This window comes from Vespa velutina, chromosome 22, assembly GCF_912470025.1.
Source record: "Vespa velutina chromosome 22, iVesVel2.1, whole genome shotgun sequence".
NCBI classification, from domain to species: Eukaryota; Metazoa; Arthropoda; class Insecta; order Hymenoptera; family Vespidae; genus Vespa; species Vespa velutina.
This window is the reverse complement of record NC_062209.1, coordinates 3,948,095-3,965,467: the sequence shown is the minus strand read 5'-3', so window position 1 is coordinate 3,965,467 and position 17,373 is coordinate 3,948,095. Positions and strand designations below refer to the sequence as shown.

Sequence of the window (17,373 nt, the reverse complement as noted above, 5' to 3'; positions counted from 1 at the left end):
ATTTTTCATACTATACATGACATTTTATAAAAATAGAATAAAACTAGTTATAAAATGAACGGAAAGCATTGACAATAGTATGATGAAAGAGTACGGAATGAATTCGGTTAAATTTAACACAATACGTTTTTACGGTTTACCGTAACGATTTTAAATCGTCATAAAAATTATTAGTAACAGAAAGAAAAATAGAACAAGATCGATCCTACGAGAGTTTACACAGTGTCATACAAACATATAACTATATATTTATATCTCACAAACACAAATATTATCAAATATGCAACAATGACCGTCCATAAGCAATCATTTTAATTAATTGCACTTGGAACAGAGTAGTTTACCACGATTATTCTCAATGACTAACAATAAGTATTACTTCTTCAGAGGTTATTATAAAGAAGCATCGTGCTATCGACATATATTCTCAAAAGTGCAACTAAAGCATTTTTGAGCTTTCTTTTTACCTATGTATTTCGTTATATCTAAAAATGTCTCACGATATTAATATTTAACAGTTGTAAAGAATCTATTTAAAATAGACCTATATTATTAAATAGACCGTCGATAAATCACTCGTATGTAATATTTTTTGTTTGTCATTTTTCTTATTTCCGCAGTTTTTGATCATTAACGACACACTTTTGCCTCGTGCAGAAATCAAAGAAAACCGTGGATTTCGAGGAGCACAAGGCACGTAGTTGTTACGCAGATAGTTTACGAAGGAAAGCTCCACGATTTGAAGAAGATCCATTACGAACGTTAGTAGTGTAACTAATTCGGCTACTGAACTTGACGAATCTTCTATCTTCTTGCAAAGGAGGACAGAGAGAGAGAGAGAGAGGGGGGGGGGGAGGGGGAGAGGGGAAGAAGGAAAGAGAAAAGTTTAAAAGCTGCCACATTCCCTTAGCACACGATTTCCTAGAGGCAGCGGTGGACGGAAATTGTTGATCACCTGTAAGGAGAAAGGTAAAAGGATTAATTGAAATGAAAATGATAGATATACGAAACTTTGATCGTACGAACGGAAATGCAATATAAATTTTTTTACTCGCTAATAAAAAAAAAAAAAAAAAAAAAAAAAGGAAAAAAAGAAAAGGTCTTACAGCCCCGTGATTCTCGTGACAAGGACATTCCTCTCCGCGTGGGAATTTACGCAGATTACGAAAGATGTTGAGCTGGTGATGAGACACCTCGATGTATTTCTTGAAGAGAATCCATGTGACGCTCTCGTTAAACGGTGGAGTTGTCAGGGATCCCAAATATGTCCAATAACCGTTATCGTCTGAAGGTAAACAAGGAAGAACATGTTGAAAAATCGCAACGTTACAGATAAAGCACACCATCTTAAGAAAAAACGGTGCAACATGCAACGACTGCCATAGTGATTATACGGAATTTATACGATTATTAACTTGATAAAGATAAAAGCATCTAATTCATCCTGTGGATATAAGAAAAGAGTGACAATAATTATTCTATATGTAAAATTCGATTATTTATGTAATATTGGCAAATTATGACAGCGAGAAAACATTATTGTTCTTCGTTGAAACGTTCTTCCAATGATGCCTTCCCCAATTAAACAATTTCGAGAAGAAATCGATTAGCGATAAGATAATAGAGACGAGGGTGAACCCGTCATTCAGCTAATGTTTCCCTCGTACGTGTCCTAAGACATATGTTCTCGCTTCGGATAGAAGGTCAAAATGTGATTTTATTTTTAGTACCGTTCACTTAATTCCATTTATTAATCGAAAAAGCGATGAGACGATGAGACGTTGATAAAATGAACGAAGCAATCCAATATAAGGTGACAACAAATAGGACAAAATGGCGATTAAATGCGATAGTATCGACGAATAAAATTCATCACCGTATGCGATATTCGAGTCATTTGGACAATAAGACAGAGCGTTAGGACGATGACAAATGAAACTGCACAATTTAGTTAATATGTATCTTGAAATAATATTATCCCCATGGGTAGATGGAAATTAGAAACTTAGGGTCACGTCGACGTCCATTCGTTTCTCGCGCACAAGGATTCTATTAAATTTACTTCACGATGTATACGGATGACAACGTTACGGAGAGAATATTATCATCAATTAGACGTCAAGGGTATATGGGCAAAGAAACAAAGAAACAAAGAAACAAAGAAACAAAGAAACAAAGAAAGAAACGAAGAAAGGAAGAAAAGGCAATCGATGGACCTGTCAATGATAAGTCGTCAAGAAGCGTGCGTCGAGGAAAAATATTTTAAGGTGACAAGCGAAATAGTGACAGTACACAGGTACTCGTTAAGACGAGTGCAACGAATCTACATGAAGAAAAATGCAAAATCGAGGAACTACTTTTATCTCCTCGCACGCACGAATTATAAAAAGTAGAAGAAAGAGAGAAGGAAGAAAAAAGAAAAAAAAAAAAAGAAAAAAAGAAAAAAAGCAGGAAAGATGAAAATAAATTGAGAAAATTCCAGCTTCGAGGCTGAGGCTTCACAAGAATCGATCGTGATACGCTTCGAACGTTCTCCTTGATTTTTTCCTTTTTCTCTCTCGGTCGCTCGCTCTCTATCTCACTTTTTGAGCGATCAAAAATGAAAAGGAAAAGATGACGACGGAGACACGCTCGAGCGCGGAACTCACGATACGTAGCGAGACGTACATATGTAGTTCAAGGCATTATACGAACCTTGAAAATCCAATTTGTTCTCATGACGTATGATTCGGTCGGCCCAACGCATGCACGGATTAGCGCATCTCTGCGTGCTGACTCGTCCACCGCGCACTGCATGCGCGTTTACGGTGCATTAGTGCATTTTGTTAGTTGATAGTAGCTTGTTATTGCATTTCAGAGTGAGACTCGATTGGTACGTCTTTTCCGTTCGAAGAGACCGCGATCGTCAGCTACACTAAACTTTGTCCAACTACAAAACTAATTCTACGTCTATAGCCGGTCATCTAATCGTTTGTAAATTCATATATCTACTTTTAATTTGCTAAACCAAAACGATAATGATTACTATAATAATTTTAAGCCGATATTGTTTTAAACAACGTGAATAGTTTATTACGATCTAAACGTTAAGCTTGGATGTATTTTCGAATAAACTCACCGGGAAGCAACTTGCTGGGGTCAATGAGATCCGCTATTTCTACAACTTCGTCCTTGTGCGACACGTATGGCAATAAACGTGCGATCTTATCCATCTCCTCGTGGGCCTTGCCAACCTATGAAAAAGAGAGAGAAAGGAAGAAAAAAGAAAAGAAAAAGAAAAGTAAGAAAGGAAAAAAAAGAAAAGAAGAAAATTAAAAGTCCCCTTGAGAAAACTTCCTTTCACGTGACATTTAATAATTAGACGATCGATAATATCAATTAATTAAGCGTACACGTTTCCTCGATCGAACTCGAACGTATCAAAACCAATTGATTTTAAGGACGAACTCTTGTTTGTTAAGGCAATGATTTAAATTGCCGACTATACGATTCGCTTTGATCTATAAGTTATAAGAAAGTTCTCGTCGAACGAGCAAACCCCGTTCGTTAGCTCATAAACATAAGGGACGGTCATAAAGTATTTCTACGCTTTTGGACGATTGGAAATCGATTTGTCGTGCACCGATGATCTTTCTATCCTACGAATATACGATTTTCTTATGTAAAAATGATTCGATCTATATGTTCCATAGATTTGCTGCCCTTTTCCTCCTTCATATAGGAAAAAATTATATATTCCTATAAAATCATATTTTCATCGATCATAAAAAGATGAATAACGTTCACACAGTTACAATATAAATATTGTAACTGACGATTCTATTCGATTCGATTCTGTTCTTTATCTTAATTTATTTATTCATTAGATGGCGATCGTATTGCGATCGCATCGCGATCGCATTGGGATCTAATTATGCGACTAGCATGTGCATTCAGAATCGAACGACGTCGATTCAAGTATCGCTCTTCTATACGGACCATATGTCACATTAATTGGCGATTATCTAACGATCACGTACTTGGAATGGTACCGTTAGAAATGTCTTTAATTGCATACGGAATAAATGTAAGAACATAAGTATTGACGACATTCGCTACACCTAAGACATTGTTCCGAAGGACGGAAGATATGTTCTATTGTCAAAATTAGATAAAAAAGAAAAAAAAAAAAAAAAAAAAAAGAAAAAAAAAAGACGTCGTTGAAAGCTTCGCATGTAGTCGATAATAATTTTCGCGCGAAACTTCGTCTTCGCGATTGTGCAACGGCACTTTTCAAATTGCACCGCTTTATAATAATAGATATAAAGCGTGTTAACGCGCGCGCGCACGTAAAAATTCCATATACATGATAGATAGCTCGGAATGCGTTTACGTATTTGCGATTCGATAAATCTAAGACTTTGCTTCGAAATATTATGCAACGAACGTAGAAACGACGTGGACGCTGGCTTTCAATACGCGATTGATAATAAACAAACGAGGTACGTTTTTATCATGACATAACCTCTTAGGCACTTTATGAATCATCCTTTTCTCTCTGTCACATATGAAATCGAAATTATGCGATGTAATCGTGGGAATTTGATATAATCGTAAACGGAGAAAACTTTCTTAAAAATGATTATCCGCAAAGGGTCTATCCAATAGAAGAAATTACTTTTCAAAAACGATTGCACAGTGATTTTGAAACGAATTATATCGTGTATCTTTCGTATCTTTGATCTCTCGTATCTTTCTCTTTTATCCATCGACGAGCTTTCGTGACCGAAGGAAAAGGAAAGAAAAAAAAAGAAGGAAGAAAGAATACGAAGGAAGTTCCTTCTTCTTGACAGTATAGCAATGGCCATCATAAAAATCGATCTTTCCGGTAAGAGAGAGTGAGCGTCGGACGAAGGAAATGATCGATTTAAATTCCATCCGGTGGTCGCGCTATCAAGTTAACGATATCCGTGCTCGTGTGGAAAAACGAATTTCGCTACAGTTTGGAAGAATGAAATAATGGTTCACGTCCTTCGCCGTAGAAACGTTTACGTAATCGTCTATCAACCAATGCTGTTAACGTCGCCACTGTTACGGATTCTGCTTCTAGAGCTTGCAGCTTATATAAAAAAGCTTTGACATAAGCGCGGGTTTAACAGCCGCATAAGAGTGCATCCATAGAAAAAGAGAGTGTTTCGATAAGGAGGATAAATAATCGCTAATAATAATAAAAGGGGCTTCGAGGGGTATGCATCGACCTCTAAGGAATATCGTACGAAGTAAGAGAGAGGGAGGGAGAGAGAGAGAGAGAGAGAGAGAGAGAGAAGTAACTGACCTTGAGGAAGACACCCAACACCGCGAGACCATCCGACGCTTTCGCAGCTTCCGCGAATGTCTTGTACTTGCTTGTGTTCCAATGAACCAAGTGGAGCTGAAAGAATAAAGTAGGAAAACTGAGTGCATCAACTTGTCCCATCTCTGTATTTATTCTCGTTGCGTAACTCATGATTCAAGAAAACTATCGAACATGTTAATTGGTTAGCGTGTAAACGAATGCTCGTCGATTATAAGAACAAGCTTTTCGTCTGTCTTCTGCCAATCAGAAGTCAATCTTTCTTTTTTTGTTCGTGGCGTAAACGATTAACGACCGCCTGAAAATTAAGTTTTCCTTTTGACCATCGGATTTTTTACGTTTATTAACACGTACATATGTCTATAGATATAATTACGTTTAAACGAAATATGGAATATTTGTTCGCGGTTGATAATCGATTTCTCGTACCGGACTGCTGATGTAATTATACCCTCGAGAAGCAACAAATAATGAGAGTAAACAATCTAGATATTATATATCTCGTCAGTTCTAAAGTAAACGCGTTTTAGACGCTTCCACTTAAATTACATTCAACGAACTTTCGTTAATCGTCTCGTAAATTGACTCCTCGATATTCATTTATCTTAAATTAATCACGATAAGTAGACAATGTGTCATCCTAAAATTTCATCACATACATTTTACATCTTAGTAAAAAAGAAAGGACGAATAAAAGATTTTACTACATAAGTAAATAAAATCGACAGGTCGTAACGGTATTCTCGTAAATAGGAAAACTCGTATAATAGCAATACTCGTATGGAGAATAAACTAAGATGTTCTTTTCAACGGTTTACTCTCATCGCTAACAATGCGCAGGTGTACGATCGGATCGTTGCACAATTCAGATGCGATTTGCGTGCAGTCGAGCGATTGCGTCTCGCGTTTTGTGTTCCGGACGATGACGATAAACGTGAAACGATTCGACTCTAGCCGTTTCTATCTATAGACACGACCGCGCCGTTACGATCGCCTAGGATAATATGTACCTAAAGCATCGATGGATCAATCGTTATAATGATATAACGGCACTAATGATAAATTGCTTAAAAAATATGCAAACGTACAGACGCTCGCGATGGACGAACCGAAAGAGAGAGAGAGAGAGAGAGAGAGAGAGAGAGAGAGAGAGGGAGGGAGAGGGAGAGAGAGAGAGAGAGAGAGAGAGAGAGAGAGAGAGAGAGGAAAGAAAAAGTTATTTGACCGATTCCATTAACGTTCTCGTTCTCGACCATCACAGATTTCTTATTTCCATAGATTACGTCCAAAACTATTTACAGATAGATATAATATAAGCGGAGTTTCTCGGTACGTCGGTCGACTCGCGTCGCGATAGAAAAAGCCTACGCCTGGAGGTAACTCGTGAGTTCGAACGAACGACCGCGACGTGATTCACGTTCCACGTGAAATGAATTAACAACGCGATAGACGAGAGAGTCAAAGTCGATCGGCAGATCGGAACAACAATGACGACGCGCAATACGACTTGCTCGAGTAAAACTTTCATTTCGCGATCTCGATTATATTTATATATTTATCCTTTACTCGTAGAGAGTATTTCGTCGTAAGAGGGCGTCGTAAAAATTATTTTCAAAGAATTCTCAATGTTAGCTTAACGCATAGCATAAGACTACCTTTAAGATTATTAATTTATAGATAAACGACGACTTATTTTCGTAGATCCCTGTAAATTCTATTACATTCGTATTATACTCGATATAAATCAATATAGGATAAGCTCCTTTTATGTCGAACACTTGAGAATTCTCCGAGATTAAGAAAGAATATGGATAAAAAGATACCTCGCCAGCGAAAGCTTGACCGTCAACGGTATGCTCGGAACCTCTCGAGTCGCTACATCCCCAATGGCAATGATACTGTTCGAGCTTATAAATATCATCCATGAGAGGTCCACCGCTCAAAACTGCAATTAAAATTGGATCTTTATGACAACAATCTTTCTAGACGAAAGAAGAGGAAGAAAAAAGGACAATTGATACGCTAACTAGATTCTAACTAGAATATTCGCGGGACACTTCGATCGTTCCTGTTACGTCTCTATTACAGGATGCGCCTGATTAGACCAAACGCATTTGCGCTGGCCCCGGTATGTCGGGGGACAGCGATAAAAGGGCTGAGCTTATTTATATCGACTGAAGCTTCTTGAGAGCTTCAGTGAAATATTTGAAAGAGTCCTATGGGAAATGTTTCTTTGCCTTATCAAGTCGTTCCTTCTTTTTCTTTTCTTTTTTCTTTTTCTTAATTAGATAGAGAATTAATATTATTTAAAATTACAAAAGTATCTACAAAGCGTAGCAACGTAATTAGGCTGATTTTTGAAGCCTGAAAATTTGACGTTAAATACCTAGGGTAAATTCTTAAATTATGAATCATTCAAAAAGTTTAGAAATTACTTTACGCGCGCGGTTACAACTCTACCGTAAAGTAAACAGTAGGTATGTAAGTAGGTATATCGACGAAGAAAGTCGTTCAAGAATTAATCGCTACGCAGCCGTATCTTTGTCCTCGTTTCGAACACGCTCGAGGGCAAATTTTCGAAGGTAAGAGCCTCCTTAAACCGATTGCCCGTTCGCCACGAAGCTATTTAGGTATCAGCGGCGTCTTTAAAATCGATATTCTTTTCTTTTTTTCCTCTTCTTCGAAAAAGCGAACCAGCGACGAACGCTTATTTCGTTCTACGATAATGCTAAAATAAACTCGCTTCTGACGCGCGAGATTTCACGAATACCGACAGCCGGATACTGGGTTACGGCGAACGTAGCGTCGCGTGAAGAGATGAAAACCAATAGGTGACGATAGTTAATCAAAGAAGAAGAAGAAGAAGAAGAAGAAGAAGAAGATGCAAAGAACATAAAGAAGGGTTGGCGAATAAACGCATTAAAAAGGCTAATGGTTTATCCTTTTGGATGGCTCCTTACTAGTTATTCTTTTCTAGATATTTATCCGTTAAAAGAAGAAAGAAGAAGCAAAGTTTTGTTTCTATAGCTCGCGAAACTGTGAAATGGGGCGATATCGCGGACGTGCTTAATTAGTCATACGGAGTGGAAATTAAAGTGAAAAAGATGAAAAAGAAAGAAAAGGAAAGGAAAGAAAAAAGTAGCATGGTCGCGATCTTGGCGTGAAAAATATTAACATATCCTAGAGCGATTGGTCACGAGGTTAGGGAACTCCATGTAGAGAGGAGGACTTGGTTGCATCCAAGTAAGTACTATGTGTACCAACACTTTGGTATCGGCCGCTCCAAGTGACCACAAAGTGTTACAACGAGACACCCTACTTGGCGTTTCCTCCTCCCTTTCCATTCTCCTCTTTTTCTTTTTAGGTCTCGCGATGCAAACGCCAGAAGGCGATTGCAATCGACAACATTGAATTGCAGATCGACGAGAATGCAAATCTCGATGGCGGTGGCGCTCGTGAGATTTGCGATCGCCGTGGAAATCGCGATTTAAATATATATATATATATATATGTATATATATATATACACATTTATATATATATATATATAGATAACTTTCAATGATACCAAAGCAAGTTTCGGCGTAGCTTTTAGAAAAATGTCCCGTAATAATCGTAATCCGCAGGTGGCGAATTCGTGGTAGGGGATTCGAAAGGGGATAACTTACGAGTCCCATCACCATCGGTATCGATTCTCCAACAATATCCTGGATTGACCAACTTCCGGGATGCAGTAGCAGGATATTTCCAACGAAGAGGTTTGCTACTTAGAGCCTCGTGATCGGATTCTACCCGGTCGGTTTCGATATTCACCGGACTCTGCCTCGAACCCGCCGCCATTGGGAATTTCTCCACCCAAGTGCTGGGTCCTGCGAAAAAGAAGGAAATGAAAAAAAAAGAAAAGAAAGAATATTTTATTACGTGTTATTAAAAGCTTTTATTAATCGTAGCAATTAGCGTAATTTACGAAGAATCAAAAATTATATATCTAATCTAATCTCTCTAATCTTATCAGCAACCGCGTTGCAAGACGTAGTATTTCTTATCGTGAAGAGAAAGGAGGAAAGGAAGAGCGGATATCTGCGCCTTAAAATATCGATGCAGTTGTTATATAGGCATAGCGTGATATTACGAATTTGTTAAATATATATATATATATATATATATATGTGTGTGTGTGTGTGTATGTATGAAGTGAAAAGTTCATCGGTCTTGGAATGGATTCTGTCGAACGCGCGACGTGTTAAAGTAATATTACAAATAGAGAAATGGTTCTGTAGAAAACGATTGAAAAGTCTCTCATTGTCAGTCGTGATATTGATGGTCGAGACAGCGACCTCGATTGATATCACGGAAAGCATCGCACCACTTCCCACAATTAGATTGTCCCTAACAGAGGGACAATAAGATGACGACTTTTTACTACTTCCTATCTTGATCGTGACACCAATTATGAAATGGCCATTTCCTTTCTTTCCTTCCCTCTCTCTCTCTCTCTCTCTCTCTCTCTCTCTCTCTCTCTCTCGCTCGCTCGCTCTCTCGCTCGCTCTCTCGCTCTCCGCTCTCTCGCTCTCTCTGTCTCTCTCTGCCCCCTCCCTTTCTCAATGGAACGCGTTATCTCCCCTCCTTTCTAAAATCTACTCTATTACCTTTATCTCGCCTAACTGTAAAAGACGTTCGTAAGGAAGGAAAGTTATGTTCCTAATGTATTCGGGAGCTGGTCGATAAATTCGAGACGAAGAATCGTGCGGTCAATGTGCCCGACGCTCGTGATTCGCGTAGAATAAAGTCACATGCTACGTGTTCAAACTCGACGAAATTGTTATCGGTTACGTGTGTCACGTGCAGCTGATTCCCATTAATTTCTTCTTATCAACGCTCGTGATTCATGCCGTTCTCGAGGTCTATGCCTGTTCACTCTCTCATAGAGTAAACTTTTCGATTCTTTAACGGACATTCTCGAAAAGTTTGTTTAGGAAAGGAAAGAATTTTTGCAAGACGATTCGATTTCAAAGCCTCCCGCTCTCCAAGGTCGCTAGCAAATCTCTATGTTCAAGGTCGTCATGCTTGGCTCTGACATAGTAATCGATGATGAAATCATAGTCACGTGCGGACAGTCTCGCGCGTCATTAATTCGCTAAACAGTGAGCCTACTACATACATTAGATCGTGTTCCTCGTTATTTTCATAGTTCACCACGTCACAGTTGCGTGAAATTTGATCGGATCTAAGCTCGCGATGATTATAAAAGGATTAATAGAATCGTCGTCGACTTCTTTATTATCCTCGTAAATATGAGCAAAGTTATTCGACAGACAAATATAACAAAGAAGTAAAGTCCTTCAAGTATCTCGTTTAAAATAGAATAGGAATATTTTTATGGATTTTTGTGAATCATTTTGAAAAGTACGAACGTAATAAAAAAAAATTTATATATATATATATATATATATATGCGTTTACGTGAAATATTTACGTACGCTTACGTACGTAACAGTGTAACCTTTCGTAATACACATAGACATATATAGACAGTTAATGGATTTTGTTACTTTTAAGGTATATATTAATATAGGAACTAACAAGGATTCGAAGACGAAGGACGGTAAGTAACGGTAATCTTTCCAAAATCTTCGTATTCGAGGAGAATAAAAAGAGGACATCACGTACCACAGACTAAGGCTCCCATTTCGTTGGCTCGTGATAATCGAAAACGGTGAGGAACGATGAGAAACCGGTTCGTTCCTTACGGTGGTTGTTCTAGTCCTTAGCTTTCTCGAGAACGAAGAGATAAACTCTAGAGGACGAAAGATATAAAGCAACCGTACGCCCTCTCTCTCTCTCTCTCCCTCCCCTGATAAATATATATGTACAGCGCATTGCCTTTGAAGATCTTGACAGTGACCTTGACGAGTGTGCAGTTTCGTTGAACGACGTTACAGAAGCTTATTATCATCACTAAATCTTACCTATTCTCTGTCATATCAGAAAGATAATATTGTTAGAGAAAACGGTATTTCAATAGATATCATGTAATATCATTCTCTTCGTATATCATCCGACGCATACTATCGTAATCGAGATGAACTAGTTCGAGTCACAAGATTTTTCAATCGCATCTCTCGTTATCGTTTCGCTCAAAATCAAGAATCTCAAATATTTACAGAGGTTTATTAACGAAAGAAGAGAAGAGAAAGATTTGTTAATATGTAACGTAACGACGAGCATTAGATAGACATCCGTATCGTTTATTGAAACGATATTAAATCGTTATGAAATAATAAATCGAGTAGTTGAGTTGGCACTTTTGTCCTATGATAAAATGTAAAGCCTAAGGACCGATCATCTCAAGTGATCGCTATCAAATTAGGTACGTTCAACCTTGCCGTCAATGAATCACAGCTGGATATAAGGAAAAAAACATTAGATAAGACTAGAATTGTGCTTTTAATTTATTATTTATTATTATATTTCTTCCGTTGGTGCGATCCGATCGAATTCGTCTAAAAATGTATAATATCGAAATTATTTACGATCGCTCATTGCGTTACAAACGAGATATTCAAGGTTATTGTTATTAAACGATATCTAATTGCGGTGAGACGCTTCAAAATCATGGGTGAAACGATTCAAAAGGCGCGCATTTAAAACGGCCGTCCGATTGCGAAAGGCACGTGACCGTTTTGTTCCACGAGAAATATAATGTGAGCAAGAGCCGTTCCTTTTATGTTAAGACAGGGAAAGCGCGGGCGTGGAGCTCGAATCCATCTTGTCCCGTCCGCGCCGTTTCTCGATCATTTCTATTCCACGCGCCGATCCTCACTATATATCCCGCGCACACGCGCGTTAAACTTTAACGTAACGCATAACGTGTACATATACTGCATACGTCAAGTCATGGACGTTCGCAGATTAAAACGAACCAAACTTGATTATTCCAAGGACGTGTTAGAGGATCGACGGCTTTTAATGAGGTAATCAAAGTTAACCATCGACTCGTTTCGCTTTATACCGTTTCTTCTTGTTTTACGCCGTGCCTTTGTCTTTCCGCGGTCATTAAAAAGCGTGAAGCTTTTTAGCTTCCTCGAAGAATAAATAACCAACGAGGTGTTTAATCGTCGAGAGAATGAGAAGAAACATCGCTAATACTTTTTTCAGATACTCTAACGAATATTATTCAAAGTTTAGGATAAATACGAAATAATAAATTAAATGTCAATAATACGGTAAAAATTTTAATGGAATAATTTTTCTTTCTATCTACGTTCTATTTTGTAACGTGTGATAAATTACGGATTCATCCTTATTCTCCGTTCGTTTCACTTATTACAAGTTAATAAAAAACGAGACGAGCGTTTCGCGAAGATGCAAAAGAGAAGAAGAGAGTCTTATTTCGTTGCAACGCCAACGTATCCTTTTTCCATGTTTCGCCAAGCTACGCGAAACAATAACTTAGTTTAGTTGACTCTCGGCGCATCGACGCAAATATCCAATTTTAGCCGAGATTTCAATTCGAGATCGTAACTTTTCATTGTCCCATCCAGAAACTGATACCAGCTCGTACGTTAAAGAAGATTTACGTTTAACGCAAGTCGATCGTTTGATTAAATAACCTTCCATGATGCGCCGCCGTTTTTCATCAATTTGAAAATACAGCCGTGCCTGTCCTGTTATAAATGGGTTAACTCGTTAAGCGAGTACGCTCGGGGCAAAATTAATTTCAATTATTAAGCCGATAAGCAAAGTTGTTTTTCGTATGTATCATATAAGTACATACATACTCGCATCGACCGGCTCGGTTACTTAACGAAACGTAACGGCTCCAGCTACTTTTATTAATACTCGAGTGAACGCTTGAATATTATATTAGAATTCCCGTCTAATTTACGCATCTCAATTCGCATCTCAATTTGACCTTTTGTTTGTTTTACGATTCTTTTTACGGAAAGTTTTGTAAAATACAGAACGTATTTTATATACACGTGGATATAGAGTAGAAGGGGAGAAAGCGTAAAAGTGCGAGAAGAAAAGAGTTTTATTCGTTGAATCTATTTGCATTTTTCCTTACTTCTCTCTCTCTCTCTCTCTCTCTCAAGACCTCTTTGAACGTTTCGAAATATCCATTTCACGAAGCCATTAAAAAAGAAAATCACGCGTGTCATTTCGATAAATACGTCTCGACGTCCGTACCGGAGGATACGATTCAACCGATAGGAGGATAAGCGTTCAACGAAAAGGGTCAACAGGTTGTTGGCTATCCGACAATGGCACTCCAAGCATGATCATTAGCGTGTGACAGAATAATGTCATTAACTTCGAACCTCCAAGAATTTCACGTGTCTCGTGTAATCAACGCGGGATGACTTTACGAACGACGCAAGATCACCGTTTTCTTTTCGAGAGGAAAATTATCGGTTGGGCGAATTACACGTTACCGAGCCAAGCTGCAATAATTTCGTGACTACAAAGTGAATTATTTGAGCTGAGCGAGCGTTCGATAACGAAGACTCGGCGGGCGTCTGAAAGGCTTGGATCAGAGAGGCTAAAAAAGTGCTGTCTATCTTTAGCCGAGTCATAGAAAGATAGGAAATAAAGGAAGCATACCCTCGACAATTACCAGATATTATTCACTTTGTACGTACATTTTATATTCTTCTTGCCTTTCAAAAAGAAACAAAATATTTCCTAGGTAAACTGGTTCCCAACCGGTTTTCGTCTATACTCCTATTTGAAGGAGTTCAAGACGTTAATGTAAACTCGATGGAAAATGTGCGAAAGGTATACGACGTCTTAAAGAGGCAACTTGGGAATTATTATTCAAATCGATATGCGTATAGATCAGTACTGTTAACACCTCCTGTTTTATCAATCACTACGACGCCCTTCTCGACGATTTCGAGCTTTATTTATTTCGAGGAAAGCCCTCGAATTCGATCGTTTTTTCTCTTCTCCATTTACGTTACGAAAGGAACGTTATCGAAAGGAATATAATATTAGTTAGCAATTAATAAGTCGTTAAGCTTCCCTCCCCCTCGGTCTTCTCCTTTCAAAGAGAAAACTTCCTTCCGTCCATTGAATAGTTAATTTGTATTCAACTTGACGAACGCCATAAGTCCACGCCGTGCAAATAAAACGAAGATCGTTAGGTTGCGACATAAGGAAAGGAAGAAAGAAGGAAAGAAAGGATAAAAAAAAATATATGTAATTAAAGGAAATCCTTTTCCTTTAATTGCATGCAGCCAACGGCACGAAGAACCTTGTTTAACGAGAGTCGCAAGTACCCTCGCGATGGAAAGTAAGATTTAGAAAAAGCATACCTTAATCACTGGTAGTTAGAGCTTGGGTTGCACGTGACATCGCGTTGCCGATGAGATTATCGCATACCATTGGCTAGAAGAAGCGACTTTCTAAAGTTTCGTCGCGCATAGATGCACGCGCGCGTCTCAACGACTAGTATTTGTAGATAACTGCGCGTACTTATACGTAGCGTCGTAGAGGTACCTACAGTTTCGCTCTAGACAGAACTATTTGAGGGATTTCCAATGAAATCGATTTAATCGAAGATCTCTAAGTTTTAACGCGACGGAATGGAAGCAATCGCACAGGCTGTAGCCGAATAAGACGCATGTACTTGCATAAGAATAATAGGCAATTCGCTGTACTTGCAATTGCGGTCGTTTCGAAGATCGAGGGTGTGCGAGAGAGAGAGAGAGAGAGAGAGAGAGCGAGAGAGAGCGAGAGAAAGTGGCAAAAGGAAAGAGAAATAGAAGAGAGTGATTTTGGGGCCACGGAGAAAAGGGCGACGACTATGATCAAACAAGAGCGAACGACTATGATCTATAGATGACGAGGAGAAGCGAAACTGGGTCTGCGACCTGCTGTCCTCGCGTTTGCGACCGCATGCGATATAACCGCGCGTATACCAAGGATCGAGCGCGTGCCTACACACTTTAACAGGGACAGGTGCATCGGCCTGAAAGCACGAAGGGAAAACTATTGATTTTCATTTTACTACCCTACCTACCTATCTACCTGCCTGCCTGCCTGCCTGCCTGCCTGCCTGCCTGCCTGCCTGCCTGCCTGCCTGCCTGCCTGCCTACCTACCTACCTATCTATCTACCTACCTACCTACCTACCGAGTAAATCCCCTTTCCTCACGTACGAAGAGCCTAACAGAGAGACTTCCTTCCGCGAAAGCTGCAAAATCTTTTCATCGTTTGGTACGGCCAGTACGGCCGTCTGCATTTCGAACATGTGCCATGTAAATGTAGAGATTAACGTCTTAAATGTCGTAAAATGTAAATTTTCTTTTTTCCTTTTTCTTCTTTATTTACAATTCGACGAGAAATTTGAGCTAAGAGACGCCTGTTGTCAATGGCAAATAGCTCTTTTCTTGACCCATACAATTTCTTACTTACTTTTTCGTTCGCTAGGATAACTTTTATTAACTCCGAGATTGTAACGCGCGCAAAATGACGATTGGGCGCTCGATCTGGAAGCGCAAAGTGATGTTAAAAGCGATACGTAAACGGGGAAAAAAATTGCAAAACTGAGAGAAAAGAAAAACGAGCGTATACGCGAGAAAAGAGATGAACGTTCGTGTCGCTTAAACGAATTCGTGCGTGTAATCGATATAACTTAATTATATATATGAGTTCGCCATTCGTGCGACTCGCGCCAAGCGACGAGAGCACCAGGATGTGCGTAGATATCTACGTGTACGCATCTATACGTAGTTAGATGTGGAATCTATTATGCGCCAATAGAGCAGCAACAGATGCTCCGCGCTCTCTAAGGAATAAGAAACAATTAATTATCGATGATAGAAACAATTAATTTTGTGATAATTCTGCGCATTTTCATCCGTTCGCTTTCTGCTAAGAAGAAAATCGTTCGAGGAAAGGAAATATTTCGATATGAGATAAATAAATAAAGAGGAAATACAAGCTGTAAATACAAGCTATGGAGATAATTGGAGGGAAATTCATTGTTAAAGAGTATTGAAAGAAATAAAACTCACCGTTTCGGCTCGAATAGTCCCACTCGTTCTTGGAGCCCATCTCGGAGGACAAGGACGATATCGGATGTATCGGAAATTAAGATCCGCGTAGTTGAGATCCGAGTATAACTTGCTCCCGCTCGTTTTGTCGATTTGTACCGTTCTTTTGCTAGATCGAACGCGCCACCTTTGCCCGTTCGCGCAATCTTCCAAGAAAGTATCGCGTCTGATTTATGAATTTAAAAAGTATTTAAGGACGAACGAGATTAAGAGCCTTCTGAGAGGGGAAACGAGCGCGTAAATAATGAAATATACAATAAAGAGGATTTCGAGCCGAAGAAAAGAGACGGAGGAATCTCCTTGCTTCGTGATCGAATCGGCGTGATACTTCGAGCGCGTTCGGTTCCTCTTCGTGCTCTTTCGTCCTTCTCAACAGAGCAGCTTTTATTCTCCCTCTCTCTCTCTCTCTCTCTCTCCGTCTCTGGCTTTGCCTCTTTGGGATGCCTTTCGATTCGTACCGACTCGCGACCGTGTGTCCACCGCTCGCACGAGAATTTCCACGAATGTAACGCCGGCCGGCGCGTCCCCATGGTTTATATTGCGCGCGGTCACGTGACCGACGCTAACTTCTTGGCGCATGCGCGACAAACATTACACACGTGCGACTTTACCCCCACTCTATCGGGATCAGTCCGCGCGCGGACGTACAACGTTCAGGATCCTCTTTTTTTTTATCGGTCTTAAACATTTTTTACTAGTCATCGTTGAAAAAATTTCAATTTGAATATGAATTGTGCGTATGGCATCTAAAGAATTATTATATATATACATATATATATATATATACACACGATAAAAGTAAAACGTGATGAATGTTTCTTCAAACGGAAATGTAAAGATGTATTTAGAGGCATAAAAAATATGGCTCGACTCTACTCGCGTCTCGTCTCGTAACATTGTGTGACAGATAGTTTACAACAACAAATTTCACGGTCTCGGTGCAAACATAAAGAAGAACAGATGGCTTTGGTACTCTCTGTTC

The 17,373-nt window shown here is 39.1% G+C and overlaps 1 protein-coding gene across 1 annotated transcript; it reads right to left on the bottom strand.

Annotated features, from left to right (window-relative positions):
• Positions 1–228: 228 nt before the first annotated feature.
• LOC124956518 (carbonic anhydrase 2) lies at positions 229–16,945 on the bottom strand. Its single transcript, XM_047512456.1, has 8 exons — positions 16,353–16,945; positions 9,001–9,201; positions 7,156–7,277; positions 5,315–5,410; positions 3,119–3,233; positions 2,695–2,790; positions 1,107–1,285; positions 229–955 (listed from the first exon to the last, which is right to left on the bottom strand). Exons 1-8 carry the CDS (start codon positions 16,390–16,392, stop codon positions 887–889), a joined length of 918 nt encoding a protein of 305 aa, XP_047368412.1. The 5' UTR covers positions 16,393–16,945; the 3' UTR covers positions 229–886.
• Positions 16,946–17,373: the final 428 nt, after the last annotated feature.

Bases quoted from the DNA above. Each gene is read 5' to 3' on its own strand.
- LOC124956518 (XM_047512456.1), bottom strand. From the start codon at position 16,392: ATGGGCTCCAAGAACGAGTGGGACTATTCGAGCCGAAACG. The intron at 9,202-16,352 runs GTGAGTTTTATT...TCTTTTTCGCAG, and splicing joins GGACTATTCGAGCCGAAACG to GACCCAGCACTTGGGTGGAG. The intron at 1,286-2,694 runs GTTCGTATAATG...GTTTACCTTCAG, and splicing joins GAACAAATTGGATTTTCAAG to ACGATAACGGTTATTGGACA.